The 17612-nt window shown below is 46.0% G+C and overlaps 1 protein-coding gene across 1 annotated transcript in view; it reads left to right on the forward strand.

Moving 5' to 3' along the window:
• Window positions 1-5164: 5164 nt before the first annotated feature.
• The window catches only part of MAP3K4 (mitogen-activated protein kinase kinase kinase 4), a 116550-nt gene continuing 104102 nt past the window's right edge, over window positions 5165-17612 (forward strand). The window contains exons 1-2 of the mRNA XM_055433834.2: window positions 5165-5380; window positions 5458-5771. Of these exons, the coding sequence (XP_055289809.2) occupies window positions 5165-5380; window positions 5458-5771 (530 nt within the window). The remainder of the gene's footprint in view (window positions 5381-5457; window positions 5772-17612) is intronic.

Below are 17612 nucleotides of genomic sequence, written 5' to 3' on the forward strand. Positions count from 1 at the left end.
ATAGAAAAGAAATGCAAAAAAGCAAAATGGCTGTCTGAGGAAGTCTTACAAATAGCTGTGAAAAGAAGAGAAGTGAAAAGCAAAGGAGAAAAGGAAAGATATAAGCATCTGAATGCAGAGTTCCAAAGAATAGCAAGGAGAGATAAGAAAGCCTTCCTCAGTGATCAATGCAAAGAAATAGAGGAAAACAACAGAATAGGAAAAACAAGAGACCTCTTCAAGAAAATTAGAGATATCAAGGGAACATTTCATGCAAAGATGGGCTCGATAAAGGACAGAAATGGTATGGACCTAACAGAAGCAGAAGATATTAAGAAGAGGTGCCAAGAATACACAGAAGAACTGTACAAAAAAGATCTTCATGACCAAGATAGTCACGATAACGTGATCACTGACCTAGAGCCAGACATCTTGAAATATGAAGTCAAGTGGGCCTTAGAAAGCATCACTATGAACAAAGTTAGTGGTGGTGATGGAATTCCAGTGGAGCTATTTCAAGTCTTGAAAGATGGTGCTGTGAAAGTGCTGCACTCAATATGCCAGCAAATTTGGAAAACTCAGCAGTGGCCACAGGACTGGAAGAGGTCAGTCTTCATTCCAATCCCAAAGAAAGGCAATGCCAAAGAATGCTCAAACTATCGCACAATTGCACTCATCTCACACGCTAGTGAAGTCATGCTCAAAATTCTCCAAGCCAGTCTTCAGCAATATGTGAACCATGAACTCCCAGATGTTCAAGCAGGTTTTAGAAAAGGCAGAGGCACCAGAGATCAAATTGCCAACATCTGCTGGATCATGGAGAAAGCAAGAGAGTTCCAGAAGAACATCTATTTCTGCTTCATTGACTATGCCAAAGCCTTTGACTGTGTGGATCACAGTGTTCTGTAGCTTAACCTAAATTGGCCCTTCGGTAGAGCGTTAATCTGGGCTTTAGCAGGTCACTTTAAAGGAAAGAAGCTTAATAAGGGCTCCGTGAATCTAGTCCTGAGGACAGAGTGAGACAGAATTCTCTGAAGATTTTATTGTCATTGTTTTTAAGAGCATGGTTAAAGGCATGAGATAGACTATGTGCTAAACAATTTAGAAACAAAAGTCTAACGATGACCACAGTTCATTAAAGAACCCTGCTTCCTGAAGGCAACACTATTTCCTGAGTTTCTCCAATGTTTGGGGCACCAAACAAAGCCTCAGTGCCCTCCATCCAGGACTGTTCCAGTGGTGGTCAGGGGTCAGTGGTGGATGACAGGACAGGTCTGTCCTGAAGGAGTGGACACCCCAGCAGGAAAGGAGGGCTGAGGGCTGTGAGGGTCTGGGTATGGACAGAAAATCGTGCACTTTAATTGAACATGTAGTACAAATTAACTAAGGCTCACACAGTGAAGCCTCAACCTAATCAGCTCAATGTAAATTTGTTTGATTCCTGCTGAAATAGTACCTTCAGGCTCCAGTGGCAAAAAAAAAAAAAGAAATCAATAGAGAAAAGGAGAGGGTCTGTTTGACTGTATAATATGTAAAACTTCTGTCTTCCAAGAAAGATTCTGGCTTGGAAGATTGTAAAGGAAAATTAGGAAAACTAGAATTACAGAAAGCTGGGCAATACTTTTCCAAGTTTCCTTCTACACACTGGCCTTGAATTAGTGTGAACATACTAGCTTTTATGAAGATAAAGTCAGTTTACCCCCTTGGAATATTTTTAAATCACCATTTGGATGGATGCTGATTCTCAGCCTGTAGGAAGGCCCTCGTCTCATTCCTGCCCTAAGGAGAGCATGCCACCAGGGGAGAGGTGGCCTCCTAAGAAGAAATGCTGGAAGGCAATGACTGGACAGGGCCGGGCAGGTGAAAGGGTGATGGAACGGGACCTCTGTTTGCACAATCTGAGTAGCCGGACCATGTCTTGAGCATTTGAAGAACTCAAAAGGGTCTGGCAGGGACTTTATTGTGACAGCAATGAGATGTCAATAAAATGAATCTGATAAGAGTGATAGGGCTTCCCTGGTGGCTCAGATGGCAAAGAACTTGACTGCAAATGCAGGAGACTCAGGTTCGATCCCTGGTCGGGAAGATCCCCCAGAGAAGGAAATGGCAACCTGCCCCTGTATCCTTGCCTAGGAAATCCCATGGACAGAGGAGCCTGGCGGGCCACAGTTCATGGGGTTGCAAAGAATCGGATGCGACTTAGTGATTAAACAACGACAAAGAGTGATGTGCTCAGATCGAGATTCAGAAAGGCTTCGGTGGCTGCAGTGTGAGAACAGATGGGTTGGGGAGTGAGCACACCGACACCAGGAGGGCTGTCACAGTTATCTAGGGGAGATGCCACCGTGGTCTGAGCTAGTGAGGCTGGAGAGAAGTGAATGGATTCCAGGAGGGGGGTTTTGATGGGACCAGACCCATGAGTCAGGGGCTGCGTGGGTGGTGGTTCAGATGCTGACCGGGAGAAGGGTGCTGCAGATCATCAATTCAGAGAGCCCAGGCAAGGGGCGGGGGTGAGGCTGGGGTGGGGAAGAAGGAGATGAACTCAGATCCTGAACACTGAGCTGCAGAAATGAAGTGACCCAGGATGGGAAGAGAACACGAGTAACACCGAGGGCTGATCAGCTCAGTCGCTCAGTCGTGTCCGATCCTGCGACCCCATGGACTGCAGCACGCCAGGCTGCCCTGTCCATCACCAGCTCCTGGAGTTCACTCAAACTCACATCCATGGAGTCGGTGATGCCATCCAGCCATCTCAAGGACTGATACAGGATACAAAATGAACTTGAAGAAAAAATACACAGCACTTAAATTGAACACGTAGTATATTAGTTCACTTAGGTTTCTACATGCCTTCTATGATAAGTGTAAATTTGTTTGATGTCTGCTAAAAGAGTACCGTCAAGTGGAAATTAAAACAATAAAGCTCACATCTCTCAAGTGCTGGGCTATATATCGAATATTATAGATTTACAAGCTGGGAGACCCGAGGATAGGCCTCAGGCTGATTGTCTTCAGGAATTATTTGTGAACCATGACTGATGCAAAATATTAAAATACCTTTTAAAAAATATTTATCATTTGGCTGCACAAATAAACAGTTGTAGCACACAGCACGCAGGATCTTTAGTTGCAGCATGTGGGCTCTATTTCCCTGACCAGGGATCAAATCTGAATCCCCTGTACTGGGTGCACAGACCACTGGACCAACAGGGAAGCCCCTCAAAATAGTAAAATACTTAAAAGGTTCATTAGTGAGAATGAATTGCAGTAATTTGGTCATATCACTATTTCAAAAGAATAATCTGAAATTCAGTAAGTAGGTATCACGGTTTTTTTTTGAATTAGTGGTATGACCAAGTCATTTTATTCAGACCCATCTGTGTAAAACAGCATCATCCCCTTCAAGCTCCTCCCAGTTTACTTTTCTCCATGCCAGTTATCACTGATATGCTAAGTATTTACTTCTTTTTTTTTTTCTGTCTCTTGTTCCCATCCCCTTACTAAACTAGGAAGTGAACTCTACCAGGAAAAGACTTTGCTTTGCTTACCACTATGCCCCTAGCATTTAGCTTAGTTCCTGGCACACATGCATTTAATAAGTACTGGTTGAATGAATGGTGTTGAATAAATACAATGAATTTCAATTTGGGAATTCAGCACTATCTGGTCATAGAATAACAGACTATCTTAATAGAGAACATTAATAATTTTAAAATTAAAATTATTAAAAAGCAGAGACATCACTTTGCCCACAAAAGTCCGTATAGTCAAAGCTATGGTTTTTCCAAAGCTATGGTCCAACTCTCACATTCATGAGTGTGAGAGTTGGAGCATAAAGAAGGCTGAGAGCCGAAGACCTGATGCTTTTGAACTGTGGTTTAGAGAAGACTTGAGAATCCCTTGGACTGCAAGATCAAACCAGTCAGTCCTAAAGGAAATCAACCCTGAATATTCATTGGAAGGCCTGAGGCTGAAGCTGAAGCTCCAATACTTTGGCCACCTGACGCAAAGAACTGGCTCACTGGAAAAGACCCTGATGCTGGGAAAGACTGAGGGCAGGAGGAGAAGGGGACGACAGAGGATGAGATGGTTGGATGGCATCACCGATTCAGTGGACATGAGTTTGAGTGAACTCCGGGAGTTGGTGATGGACAGAGGAGCCTGGTGTGCTGCCGTCCACGGGGTCAGAGTCAGACACAGCTGAGTGACCAACGACAAAAAAGAGGGTACAGACTGAAAAAGTCCTTAAACTACAGAGAAATTTCTGTGAAGTGCTGAGACAATAGCTAATTTCACACAGACATGTGAAAGTCACGAATATGGATATACAATATAATGAACTTTTGAATGTGATACAGCTGCTGCTGCTAAGTCACTTCAGTCATGTCCGACTCTGTGCGACCCCATACACGGAAGCCCACCAGGCTCCCCCGTCCCTGGGATTCTCCAGGCAAGAACACTGGAGTGGGTTGCCATTTCCTTCTCCAATGTGTGAAAGTGAAAAAGGAAAGTGAAGTCGCTCAGTCGTGTCTGACCCTTAGCGACCCCACGGACTGCAGCCTACCAGGCTCCTCCATCCATGGGATTTTCTAGGCAAGAGGACTGGAGTGGCTTGCCATTGCCTTCTTCGATTTCCTTCTCTAACTGACCTTTAATTATGGCTGAAATTTTTCATCTTGGCCACTCTTCTTACCAACATGTAATCAATAAGTGAATCTTACACAGTCAAGCTCCACCTAATGAGCTTCTGAACACCAGCGCATTTGAATGAATAGACATGTACTGAATTTTCAATGATGCTCTTTTTGAGTTAAGTCTGAACTTCACCTTTAGGGACATTTGTTTTGTCAAGTCTTGCAACTTAAAACCGTGAACCCTGACATGCTCTGTGAGAAGAAGATGCGGTGGAATTTCAACAGCTGTTTCTTTGACTCTGAAATAATCTTTGGAACATCTCTTTCTCCCTCGGAGAGAGCACTGCAACCCGAATGTCTGCAAGATCCATACTCCCTCCTTGTGATCCTGCGGTCAGGAGGTTAGATAAGCATTCTTTCCCGCCCTGTAGAGAGCGGGGCGACTTGAGTGTTCTGCGTTTCCAGAGTCTTGTCTGTGCTCAAGACGGCGCTTTCAGAAGCGTAGCACTCCTGCAGACCTCTCCCAGGACCCCCAAAGCGCCCGCGCACGGATGACCAGCGTTGCATCCACCCATCCCTGTCTCTGGACGACGGGCTGTCCGTTTGGCTACGATCCCGTTGCTGAAGTCCGCACAGCACGGGAACGTCGGGAACCGCCCCCTCGCCGAGGTGCGCCGCCCCGCGCGGGGTGCACGCCCAGCGCTGACCGACCACCTGGGCGCACAGACGGCGGCGCCGCGCCCCCGGCCGGCCCGCTCGCGCCCGCAGCCCGCCGCCTGCCCGCCGCCCGCGGAAGCGCGTCCCGCGCCGCCCGCGGAGGCGTGTCCCTCGCCGCCCGCCGTAGCCCGGCGCTGGCCGGCCGCCGTCTCCAAGATGGCCGCGGCGCGAGCGGCTCCCGCGGCGGGCTAGCGCGGCGGGGGCGGAGCCGAGCCCCTCCCGCAGCCCCGGGGCGCCCCGGGCCCCCCGCGCCCGCCAGCCGCTCGCTGCCCGCCGCTGCCATGCGGGGCCCCGCGCACGGATGAGAGAAGCCGCCGCCGCCGCCGCGCCGGTGCCGCCGCCCGCCTGCGCCGTCACCTCGGCCGCCATGGAGGAGCCGCCGCCGCCGCCGCCGCCGCCGCCAGAGCCCGAGCCCGAGCCCGAGCGCTGCCGGGCGGCGAGGTGAGCGCGGCGGGCCCGGCGCCCCGAGGCGGGCGTGGGCGGCGGGTGTTTCGGGGGGTCCTCCGCTTCCCGCCAGGTGCTGCGGGAGCCCCCAGGCGGCCGCCGGGGCGGGACCGGGGCGGGCGGGCGGGCGGCGCGGCCGAGTCGCGCGGCCGGGGTCCGCGGGAGCGCCCAGCCCGCCGGCCTCGCTGCGGCTTCCCCTGCTCGCGGGGGGCGCGCTGGGAGACCCCCCACCCCCTGCCCCGCGCCGCAGCCGCGACCCTCGTCTCCGGAGAAGACGCTGGCTCCCCTGCGCCCCTCTCCGAGGCAGGGTGGAGGCTCGCGAAGCAGATACTCACTGGTCGTGTCCGCCCTCCTCCTGCCGTCCGTTTTTGTCCCCCCCGCCCCATCCCCGAGGGTGCCTGCTGAGAAACTGCATTGAAGCTCTGCAAACAGGTTGCTTTCTCTTTCCGAGCACCCCCCCGCCCCTTTCCCGGCCGTCGGTAGGAGCCCGGTGCAGACGGTTGCTCGCACGTGCATATCAAGTAAAGGACCGATTTGTGCGCAACTCGGCTCCCCCACCACCACCCCCGCGGGAAAGCTCTAAGATGGAACTTTGGTACCCAAAGCGTGCATGTGGCGTTCGGTTCCCTAGAGACTGTTGCGCAATGATTATGCCGTTTTAGTGACCGGGAGACGGAAACGCACCATAAGCCAGGAGCACTCCGCTCCTCTTGCGTGCCTCTGTTTGTCTGTTCAAATGCCCTCTTACCCCCGTCTCTGCATCGCCCCGTATAAACTTGCAGACTGCTGCCCCCTGTCCCTGTAAGGAAAATAACGTCCACATCTGCTCCTGCACCTTAACTGTCTTCCTGTGCAGTTGCAGGAATAAGGGAGTTAAGTGCCCTTTTTCCCTTCTTAAAGAAGTTTCAAAAGTCCGTAGCTGTAGTTTGAACCGAATACAGGGACCACATTCGTGCCTCTTATGACCCAGTGGGCCAAACAGATTTGTTTTTTTATAAGCTGTGAAGAAAGTCGTTCTTCATTTTCCTTCATTCCAAACTCCTGAGGATACTCTGGTGAACTTTTAGGGAACAGCTTCTCTAAGTCATGGTACGTGGTGCAATGAGAATTGGTTTTGGTCCTTTGGAACGAATCTAACATTTTTAGAGCTTTTGTCAGGAAGTTTGTGCATTTGTTAGTAGAGTCATTCTTGAGTATTTTGACCCCTGTAAAGTTCTCTTTAAAATTAATAGCAAGCACTTATCCCTTAAAACGTGCCGTTTCTTTTGCTTATGTTAACCGTTTAATCTTGACCAACAGCCTTATGAGGTATGTCCTGTTACTGTCTCTTTTCAAGATGAGGAAACTGAGGCACAGTGTTAATTGTTTTGTCCAGGCTTCCACATCTAATGCTGAGCTCAGGTCTGGCTGCACTTTCCCTGTGTCTGATCCCCATAAAAAGGAGATGTGATTTCATGATACAAATGAGCAGATCAGAAGTTGTAAGTCTGTGCAGCTGTACTCTGGGAAAAAATGGATGTGAGCATTCTTAGGTAAAAGTAAAAGGAACAGAGAGAATTGAAAATGTGCTGTTAAAAATGACTCTCTAATGTGATGAACGACGGAGCGACTGAACTGAACGGAATGATGAAACCTTGACTTTTCAGCCAGGTTTCTGTCTTTGTTATAGTAGAAATAGGTCAGGATAATGGGCTTCATCCAACTTTAAGTGAACAGCAGTGTACGGAACAAGCAGATCTTAGAAATATTTTTCTTAGCAACATCGCAGTTAATTTTACAATAGCAGATCTGTAAAACATTACTTGACAGAGCTGTTATTTTCTCTTCTGTACATTCTCATTGTTATCACCAACTCTTCAATGTGCAGAGCTGACCTCTGACCAGCTTACTATAGAGCATTAGTAGAAGATGCTTCAGGGTTTCTGCAGTTGTTTGTTTGAATTTCTGCTGTTTGTGTTTTTAACCATTTCAGAGAAGCTTGGTGTGCATTTTCAAATAACGTTCGATGCCACATTGGGGACCAGTAACGTGCCTTGTGCTACTAGGTAGACTGGTTTGGGGACAGACAAGAGTAAAGCTCCCCGTCTGCCATCTTTGTTCACGTCCTTCATGGCAGTGTGTCATTGATCAGGAAGGCTGATCTAATGCACAGGTCTTTGATGGAAAGCAGGCCTGCACACGTTGGCCAGGGCTGCAGTGTGGCAGGTGCCAGCCCAGCACATCTGCTCAGCGCCTGCTGACGCGAGAGTTATGCAATGACCGGGGAACACAAGACAGGTTGAGAGGTGATCATGTACTTACAGTTTTACTGCCTGTTGTCATGTGTGGATACGTCTTGTCCTGGTTTTTGATAAATAATTCATGATAAGGAGAGAGCAGTTGTTATTGTGAGTGATTAAACTTAGGAATAAATAAGCATTTCTTAACAGTTTCTTTTTTAAGCTTCTCGGCCATTTGTAGGAGGATCCCGAAATTATCAGGAGAGCTATTAAAACTGATCTGGAACAGTTTACTTTTGTGATTTCTTGCATCGACACTTTAAAAAGCACCGATCTTGGCTGCTAAAAGCTGATTGGAGACCGCTCCTATCTTCTGTAAGCTTTCATAAAAATATTTATGTTAAAAATAGCCCCATTGTTCTTGTTTATTGACTGTGTAAAGTACAGGTTACTTGAAATAACTTTTTAAAACCAGTGACTTTATTATTTACTGTAATACAGTTCTTATAAGTTTATTTGAAAAAAATAGGTTTCGCTGCTGAAAAAGAAGTAGTTGACTGTCCCGTCACTCCTAGGTGATTTGATCCCTGCCTGTCTGCCTCAGTGTGCCCTTGCAGCCTGCTTGTTTCAGTCCTGACCTGGGATGTCCTCCCTATATGTTCTCCCTGGTGGAATCCACCTTGTGCAGCTGCAGGCTCTCCCAGCTACATCAGTGATGGGTGTGACGCGAGACCCTTACAGGGGCGCTAACCACTGACCAGGGTGGCTTTGGGCAGAGAAGCAGTGACCACAGGCAGTAACAAAGGGCTCCAGTGATGTAGAAGCTCCCTCTTCATGTTCTAAGACGGGGACAGCTGTCTCTCAGGAAGGACTTTGTGGTTCCCTTTAATTGTCACGTTGTCAGAAGTCGCTTCTGCTTCCTTCATCTGTGTTCTCTGGGTGTCTTGTAAATCTTCTTGTGAGCCCTGCTGAAATACGGGGATATCAAGTCTTGATTGCTTACTGGATGCATTTGCCTTAATAACTTCCTGTTACTTCATAATTCCTCATTCCTCGGAGATTATCGTTTTTCACTCATAGCAGTCTGTTGTTTCAGCCTTCTCGTTTGACTGGGTGGTTTGTATTCTTTTTAAAGACACTTTGATGCCCACCAGTGGGTAGGCCATTGCAAATGATTTCTTTAAGGAGGAGTGGAGGAGATGTTAGAAAGGGAGTTTGGCCAGGGACTGCTGTGGGCTTTTAAAAAGCTGGCATTCCCTGGGCAGGATAAGGTGAGCAAGGTCCAGGCACGGAGCTTCAGCTCCCACTTGGCTTCGTGTGTGCCTGGTGGGTCAGTGTACCCTCTTGCCAAAGTATAATTAAGAGATTGATTGGTCAGCATAATGTCAGCAAGGGAAATTTGTGGAATGATCTTAGCAACTGATGTTACCACACCAAGTTGGCTTGTACCCCTGTTGGGCATACCCCCTGCTCCCAGGATGAGAGGCATGTGATAAGAGTCTTACTCTTAGGCTTTCATTTCCCTAGACTTCACACATGCTGCTTTTTTACCCCCATTGATCACTTGTTATTCAGTCACTAAGTTGTATCCGACTCTGTGACCCCATGGACTGCAGCACACCAGGCTCCTCTGTCCTCCACTGTCTCCAGGAGCTTGGTCAAACTCATGTCCGTTGAGTCAGTGATGCCATCCAACCATCTCATCCTCTGTCACTCCCTTCTCCTCCTGCCTTCAATCTTTCCCAGCATCAGGGTCTTTTCCGGTGAGTTGGCTCTTCGCATCAGGTGGCCAAAGTATTGGAGCATCAGCATAAGTCCTTCCAGTGAATATTCGGGGTTGATTTCCTTTAGAATTGACTGGTTTGGTCTCATTGCAGTCCAGGGACTCATTGATCACTAACTTCCCTCAGTTGGTTAAGTTATAGCGTGTTTGTTTTTAACCTTTGCTGCTGCTAAGTCGCTTCAGTCGTGTCCAGCTCTGTGCAACCCCATAGACGGCAGCCCACCAGGCTCCTCCGTCCCTGGGATTCTCCAGGCAAGAACACTGGAGTGGGTTGCCATTTCCTTCTCCAATGCATGAAAGTGAAAAGTGAAAGTGAAGTCGCTCAGTCGTGTCGACTCTTAGCGATCCCATGGATTGCAGCCTACCAGGCTCCTCCGTCCATGGGATTTTCCAGGCAAGAGTACTGGAGTTGGGTGCCATTGCCTTCTCCATCTTCCTTTAATTAGATTATGACAAACCTTGCTTTTCCTGCTTTACTTTGAGGTATATTGGATCCTTGTCCCTTAAAGACAAGGGTTTTAAAAAACCGTCAGTGGTAGATTTTTGCTAATGGTAAGCTTCAGAGGATCACCTCCCTTCTCCACCCTCCCCATGATCCACTCCCTGACCCCACCCCCCAACAAAGAGTCCTTTGGCTAGTTTCTGGAAAAGGTGTGGCAAAGATGTCAGTGATTGTTGGTGCTTTCCTAAAATGCTTTTGTGTCTTTTGAGTTTTGTGTTCAAAAAAGATCATGATGGCCTGTGGCTTTTCTGGATTTAAGTCATAAAATCAAATGTAAAAAACTTAGACCCACATAAAATTCTATGCAGCTATTATTAAAAAGCCATGTTTTTAAGGCGTATTCAATGACATGGGCAAATGCTCGTGATATAGTTCCTCCTAGATAAGTCTTCACACCAGTGGGACCTGATATCCGTTGTTGAAAAGATTCCCCGGCACTTCTGGCTTATCCATAGACACCGCTGTGCTCAGTGAGAGGGCGGAGCACGCGGCAGCGCAGCGGGCTGTGGTAGCCAGCCAGGGAGGCGTCTGCACAGATCATATGCAATTCCCCACCAGCTCGGCCTGTCCACCCTGTCTTCCCTTCCCGCGTGGCCACCCCTCTCTCGGCCCCGTGGCAGAGACAGAGCTGCCCTCGTTCTCCCCTTGCCCGGCTGTAGGGATGGCACTTGATGAGAGCTAGGTCCTGAGGATTTTTCAGGTGGGAGCTGGAGGACAGAAAAGCTCTTTATAGTGACCGATGTGTATCCCGTGCAGTCCTGAGCCTAGAGGTCGCTCCCTGGAGCTCTAGTCGCCGTCTCACAGAGAGAAGTAGTTTGGTTTCAGAGTGTGACCAAGAGAAGCCGTTGGCCACACCTCTTCTGCTACATTCATTCCCATTTTTCTCTTGATTCAACATGTGAATTAATAAATCCCTTTATTTTTGTTTAAACTTAATAATTTGAATTAAAACCCTTATATTTACTGTAATCCTATTAAAACAAAAAGTGTATAATGTGTTTAGAAAATAGGTCAAAGGGATACATGCTACTTTTTTTCTAAAATTTTTCTTAAGGAATGTTGCATGCTTTTATTTTACAATAAGAAAAAGAACCTAACTTATTGTACATTTATAATTTTAAGTCTCTCTACTTTGCATTGTCCCTAAAATTGAAATTGATGAGATTCTATATGCTATACAAAGGGAGTGCTGTTGCCAAATTTTAAATTAATTTAAATTTTCTTTTTAAGAATTTTGAATATATGATCTGAGCTGACTGTATCCAGTTGATTTTCTTTAAGTACTAATGGCATCAGTTCAGTTCAGTCGCTCAGTCATGTCCGGCCTTGCGACCCCATGAATCGCAGCACGCCAGGCCTCCCTGTCCATCACCAACTCACGGAGTTCACTCAAACTCAGGTCCATTGAGTCGGTAATGCCATCCAGCCATCTCATTCTCTGTCGTCCCCTTCTCCTCGTGCCCCTAATCCCTCCCAGCATCAGAGTCTTTTCCAGTGAGTCAGCTCTTCGCATGAGATGGCCAGAGTATTGGAGTTTCAGCTTTAACATCAGTTCTTCCAATGAACACCCAGGACTGATCTCCTTTAGAATGGACTGGTTGGATCTCCTTGCAGTACAAGGGACTCTCAAGAGTCTTCTCCAACAGCACAGTTCAGAAGCATCAATTCTTTGGTGCTCAGCTTTCTTCACATTCCAACTCTCACATCCATACATGACCACTGGAAAAACCATAGCCTTGACTAGATGGACCTTTGTTGGCAAAGTAATGTCTCTGCTTTTTTAATATGCTGTCTAGGTTGGTCATAACTTTCCTTCCAAGGAGTAAGCGTCTTTTAATTTCATGGCTGCAATCAGCATCCGCAGTGATTTTGGAGCCCAAAAAAATAAAGTCTGACACTGTTTCCACTGTTTCCCCATCTATTTCCCATGAAGTGATGGGACCAGATGCCATGAACATATTTTTCTGAATGTTGAGCTTCAAGCCAACTTTTTCACTCTCCTCTTTCACTTTCATCAAGAGGCTTTTCATAGGCAGTGCGAAAATTCATTTTTGACCTGTAAGATCATTTGTTGTATTTTGCAGACATTGATAGACTTACTAGTCTCATATGGGTGACAAATGTTTATAAAGTAGTAGGGAAAGCTATTAAGAATATATTAGGCATTCTTTTAAAAGCGTTTTATAAGTGGAGTTCATTTCAGCATAATTTCAGAAGAAATAAGCCTTCTGTGGAAAAAAGTGGATACTAAGCTTTGTTTTCAGTGGAACCTTTTTTTTTTCTTTTCCTTTTTGCATATGAGCAGGCTATTTGAGGATACTGCTGAACTGTAGAATGTTCTGAACAGGGCTTATTAGAAGATAGCTAGTTTAGAGATGTAAAATTAACAGAAATTGTCAACCTTTTTAGTCTTTCAGAAATATTTTGGAAGAAAATTGAATACACGTGTTATTTTTATTGTACCATTAAACATTCTGAAGTCTTTTTATGTGGGAACATAAAAATGTAGGTATAACTTGGTTTTCTCACTAAGTGTTTAGAGGTAGTGTTTTGAATGTTTAATAAGTCTTTAGTTCTTATTCCAATACAGAAGTGAGCACTTGCTGTTATTGCAGGTCTTACAGATGGTGGGACTCTTAGTGTGTGTTTAGTCCCGCTTTGCATTGCTTGTAGACTTTCAGGAGGTTAGAGCCAGAGGGAGCTTGGCGATCATCTTCATTTTAGAGGTGAGAAAGCCAGCCTGGAGAGGCCGCGGCTTCCCTGAGGTCTCCTGGCTCTTGCTACCCTTTCCTACTGTCAGATTGTGCTCCCTTTAAGGTCCAAAGCTCAAGGTGTTGTTCAGCTCAGGCCTGCACACCAAACACAGTGGAATACTGTGTTTTCTAGTTTACCTGGACTTTACAGGACGGAACAGTGATGAAAGACTTTTAAAAAAAAAAAAGCAAAAAAAACCCAACCAAACCCTACCCTGAAATCTCCCCCAAACTCATTGTACACAACTTTTTTCCCTCCATGAAACTTTACTTCAGTCTTCCAGGCTCCCAGAATAAAGAGGAGCTGGTACTCAGACCTTTTTAGAGATCTTGTTCTTCTTTCCCTTACTTGGTCTTTAGGCCAAGGCGGCAGTAAGATTGTAATTTCTGCCCTGGGGTGGTGATACTGAAATTCTGGCTGCAGTTGTGACCTGTGGGAGGAAATATATTTTACAACAGCGTGTGGATGCTGTGTAAATGAAACAAAAATTCATGGAACAGTGCTTGACCTTATACAATATACTCTAGTAATTCTTGTGTTTGTTCTCTTCTCTTAAAAATGATTGTTCATCATGACTCATTAAATTGATTTTATCATCTGCAAGTGGGTTGTGACCCTCACTTTGAAAAGCATGGCTGCACCAAAATTAAGGGAAGATGCTGTTGTACCTTGTCCCTTGAGATTGAGTCAGGAGAACAAGCATGGCGTTTGTCCACTAAATGATCTAAAGGCATTTTGAAGAAGCCAGGCCTGATTCGTATCTGGCTATTTTCTTCCTTGAAAACAGCGTTGTTTCCCACAGGCAAGAGTAAGAATGCATCTTATCTTTTTCTCCCAGGGTCGTTCTCTTGGTTGCTTATCCTTAAACATAAGACTTGTAAAGATGAGTTTAAAATTTAGTATAAATTTTGGAGTAATATTGGGATTGGAATATATGAATACTTTAGATAATTTGTTTATTTTTCTCTGAAACACTAATATATATGTATTTTCTTCCCCCAGTGGAGCAGTCCTTAAGAAAAGGTAAAAAAGAAACTCTTTTCTCTCCTGCTCTGCGTGTATTTGTGTGTTAGGGTACAGCAGTTTTCACTGCAGTGAAGTATATTTTAAGAAAACGACGACCTGGGGTGTTATCTCTACCTGGGTAATTCCTTCTCCTGCTCCTGGTCTTCTCGGAGGCATCGCTCACCTCAGGGTCAGCCTTTCCTTGACCTTGTGCCCTTTCACCAGTGCACGTGTGCCTGCCCAGGCCTGTCCAACTCTCCGTGACCCTTTGAAGTGTAGCCTGCCGGGCTCCTCTGCCTCTTGAGATGTTCCAGGCAAGACAACTGGAGTCGGTTGCCATTTCTTTCTCCAGGGGATCTTCCCAACCCAGGGATTGAACCCGGGTCTCCTGTGTCCTGCATTGCAGACAGGATTCGTGACCCCTTGAGGCAATGGTTAGATGAAGTCCTTCTGTTAAAAGTCTTCCTGGTCCCCATGGCTTTCCAGCACGTTGTAGTGTCTCACCATTCGTGATTATCCATTTGTGTGAATGTTTGTTTTTATTGTCTGTTGGCCTCAGTAGACGTCAGACTCCAGGAGGGCAGAGGCATGGTTGTTGGGCTCGCTCTCAGGTCCCAGTTCCTGGCCTAGTGTCGTAATGATCAGTAGGCTCTCAGCAGCTGTTAGACTTGTTGGGTGGAGGAGGCAATGGACATGGTGGGGAGAGCTCATGGGTGTTGGTACTCAAGTGTGCGCGTGTTAGTCAGACAGATGGGCTTTGAACCTGACCTTCTGATTGCCAGCCTGCTAAATACCAGGGAAGCATTTAACTTCTTTCCAACTCATTTCCTTATTTGAAGAGCGAATAATAATAGCACCTACCTCCTAGGTTGTTACTAAATTAGATGAGCCAATCACCTTCTATATAAAGTACCTGGTAATTTTTAGCTATCATTATTACATTTCTTTTCTTTTAATTTTTTTCTTTTAAAGTGATAAGGGGGGGAAGTCCATCATAATTAATTTTCATAAAAGGCCATCAAGTATGCTTTGAGGCTGCATACATTTTAAAACAGTTGCAGTAATCTTTATCCAAGAAACATTTATTTTTCTGTGTCTGTGGAAGTCATAAACGAGGATTTAGGGGCCCTGCTTTTCCAAATTCCCTCTTTTGCTTCAGCTATAATTATTTTGCATATTATTCCTAAAGGTATTTAGAATTTTGACCCAAGGATCATAAATCAAACTACTAAAATCAGAAGTGTAATACTATAGGTTGAATGACTCCTTTAGGTCATTAGGTATAGCTCAGTCTTTTTTCTCTAGAACTTCTTTTTAGTTTATTTGTTAACTTGACATGTCTTTAGGACTTAGGTTAGTACTGTTTTCATTTTTTAAATGTTGTGCATTATGTTTAAAAGTAATGCTTTCCAAATTGATCTAGCTATTATTGCCTTAGAAAAGTGAATGAAATAACTTTTCTTAATCAGTTAGAAATCTCTGATTATAAAAGCAATACATGTCAATTGTAGAAAAACCTGAGAAGTATGAAGAAGAAAATAGTCATAATCCTGCTGTCTAAAAATAAACATTTTGGCATATTTCTTTCCTGGGCTTTATCTCTTTATCTGTGTGTGTGTGTGAGGTTTACATATATAAGTCTATGTGTATGAGTTCTTCTTCCATACAGTTTCTCTTGGTGTGCTTAGTTGCTTAGGCCTGTATGACTCTCTGCGACCCTGTGGACTGTATGTAGCCCACCAGCCTCCTCTATTCGTGGGTTTCTCCAGGCAGGAATGCTGGAGTGGGTTGCCCTTCCCTTTTCCAGGGCATCTTCCCAACCCAGCGATCGAACCGGGCTCTCCTGGATTGCAAGTAGATTCTTTACCATCTGAGCCACCATTAGTAGCTAGCATATCATGAACACTTTCCCATGTTGTAAACATATTTAATGACAAACACTATTCTTCATTATCAGTATGCTCTAATTTAATTGTTTTTGAATTACTTTCACGACAGTTCTGTCAGTCCTGACCCAGTCCACTGGTATGATCTCAGAGTGGTTTAAACAGGCCGTCGGGAGCCTGTTCTTAAAAGTACATGGGAGAGTCCTTCTCCTCAGGCCCAGAGGTGGCCCTTCTTTGCTGCAGACAGGCATCCTGGCCTGGAGCTGATGCCCTGTGCTCTCGAGGAAGCATCTCAGTAAAAGAAGCCCCTCTCTGTAGGTGATGGAAAACTTAAGAGAAGGACGCGGCGATTCTTACTACAGGGTGCTTGGCGTGATCTTGGTTTGCCAGTGGGAACCCCTGTTACTGCCTCTGACTCCCCTCGAGGGTTCTATCACGTTTCTGCTCCCGGAAGTGCTTGTGATCTCAGTTAATTTAACCAGTCCGTTGTCCGGCTTTTTGAGGGGTTTCCATTTCTTTTGCTGTTAGAAGCAGCAATATTGTGAGTGCTCTTTTTGGCTCAGTCTTTGTGTATACCCAAGATACTTTATTAGAATAAAATCCTGGAAATGGAATCGCATTATTAAAGAGTATGCATATATTTATGTTAGGTATAATCTGTTCCTCTCTAAGTACAGAATTTTACATATTGAATTATATATAAAATAGAGACAACTATATAGGCTGTTGGCAGAATTTGATAATACAAGGATAAAAGAGAAAGAGAGGCTAGTGACCACTTAGGTGGGACCTGGTAGGTTCCTTCAGGTTTTTTTTTTTTTTTTTAATTTTTATTTTAGATTTTTGTGCAGTGTTTTCAAGCCACTCCAGTACTCTTGCCTAGAAAATCCCATGGATGGAGGAGCCTGGTAGGCTGCAGTCCGTGGGGTCGCTATGGGTCGGACAGGACTGAACGACTTCACTTTCACTTTTCACTTTCACACATTGGAGAAGGAAATGGCAACCCACTCCAGTGTTCTTGCCTGGAGAATCCCAGGGACGGGGGAGCCTGGTGGGCTTCCGTCTAAGGGGTCGCACAGAGTCGGACACGACTGAAGTGACTCAGCAGCAGCAGCAGCAGCAGCAAGGCGAATGTTTGATACATTCGACACGTGTAGCAGGCTTTGGCCTCTGGAAGGGAATGTGCTCTTGTGGAGCTGAGCTTTGCGACGAGAGCAGCGCCCTACAGATCCCTTCCGCCCGGCCGCTGCCCCTCCTCGCCTTGTCGCCCTGACACCTTTATGAGACGTGATGTTCGGGAGATTCATGTGTTTTCCGGGTGATGTGCTGTGCTCAGTCGCTCAGTTGTGTCCGACTCTTTGTGACACTGTGTCTGACTGTAGCCTGCCAACTCCTCTGTGCATGGGCTCCTCCAGGCAAGAATACTGGAGTGGGTTGCCATTTTCCTCTCCAGGGGCTCTTCCCAACCCACAGATCGAACCCAGTTCTTCCACACTGCAGGCAGGTTCTTTACCGTCTTAGCCATTAGGGAAGCCCAAGAATACTGGAGTGGTTAGCCTATCCCTTCTCCAGGGGATCTTCCCGACACAGGAATGGAACAGGGGTCTCCTACACTGCAGGCGGATTCTGAGCTACTGTATTTTTGTTGCTTTAAAGTATTTCATTGTGTAAATGTGTCACAGTGTATTT

The sequence above is a fragment of the Moschus berezovskii genome, chromosome 10 (assembly GCF_049115385.1).
Source record: "Moschus berezovskii isolate FMDL1 chromosome 10, NW_MosBer_1.0, whole genome shotgun sequence".
Lineage (NCBI taxonomy): Eukaryota > Metazoa > Chordata > Mammalia > Artiodactyla > Moschidae > Moschus > Moschus berezovskii.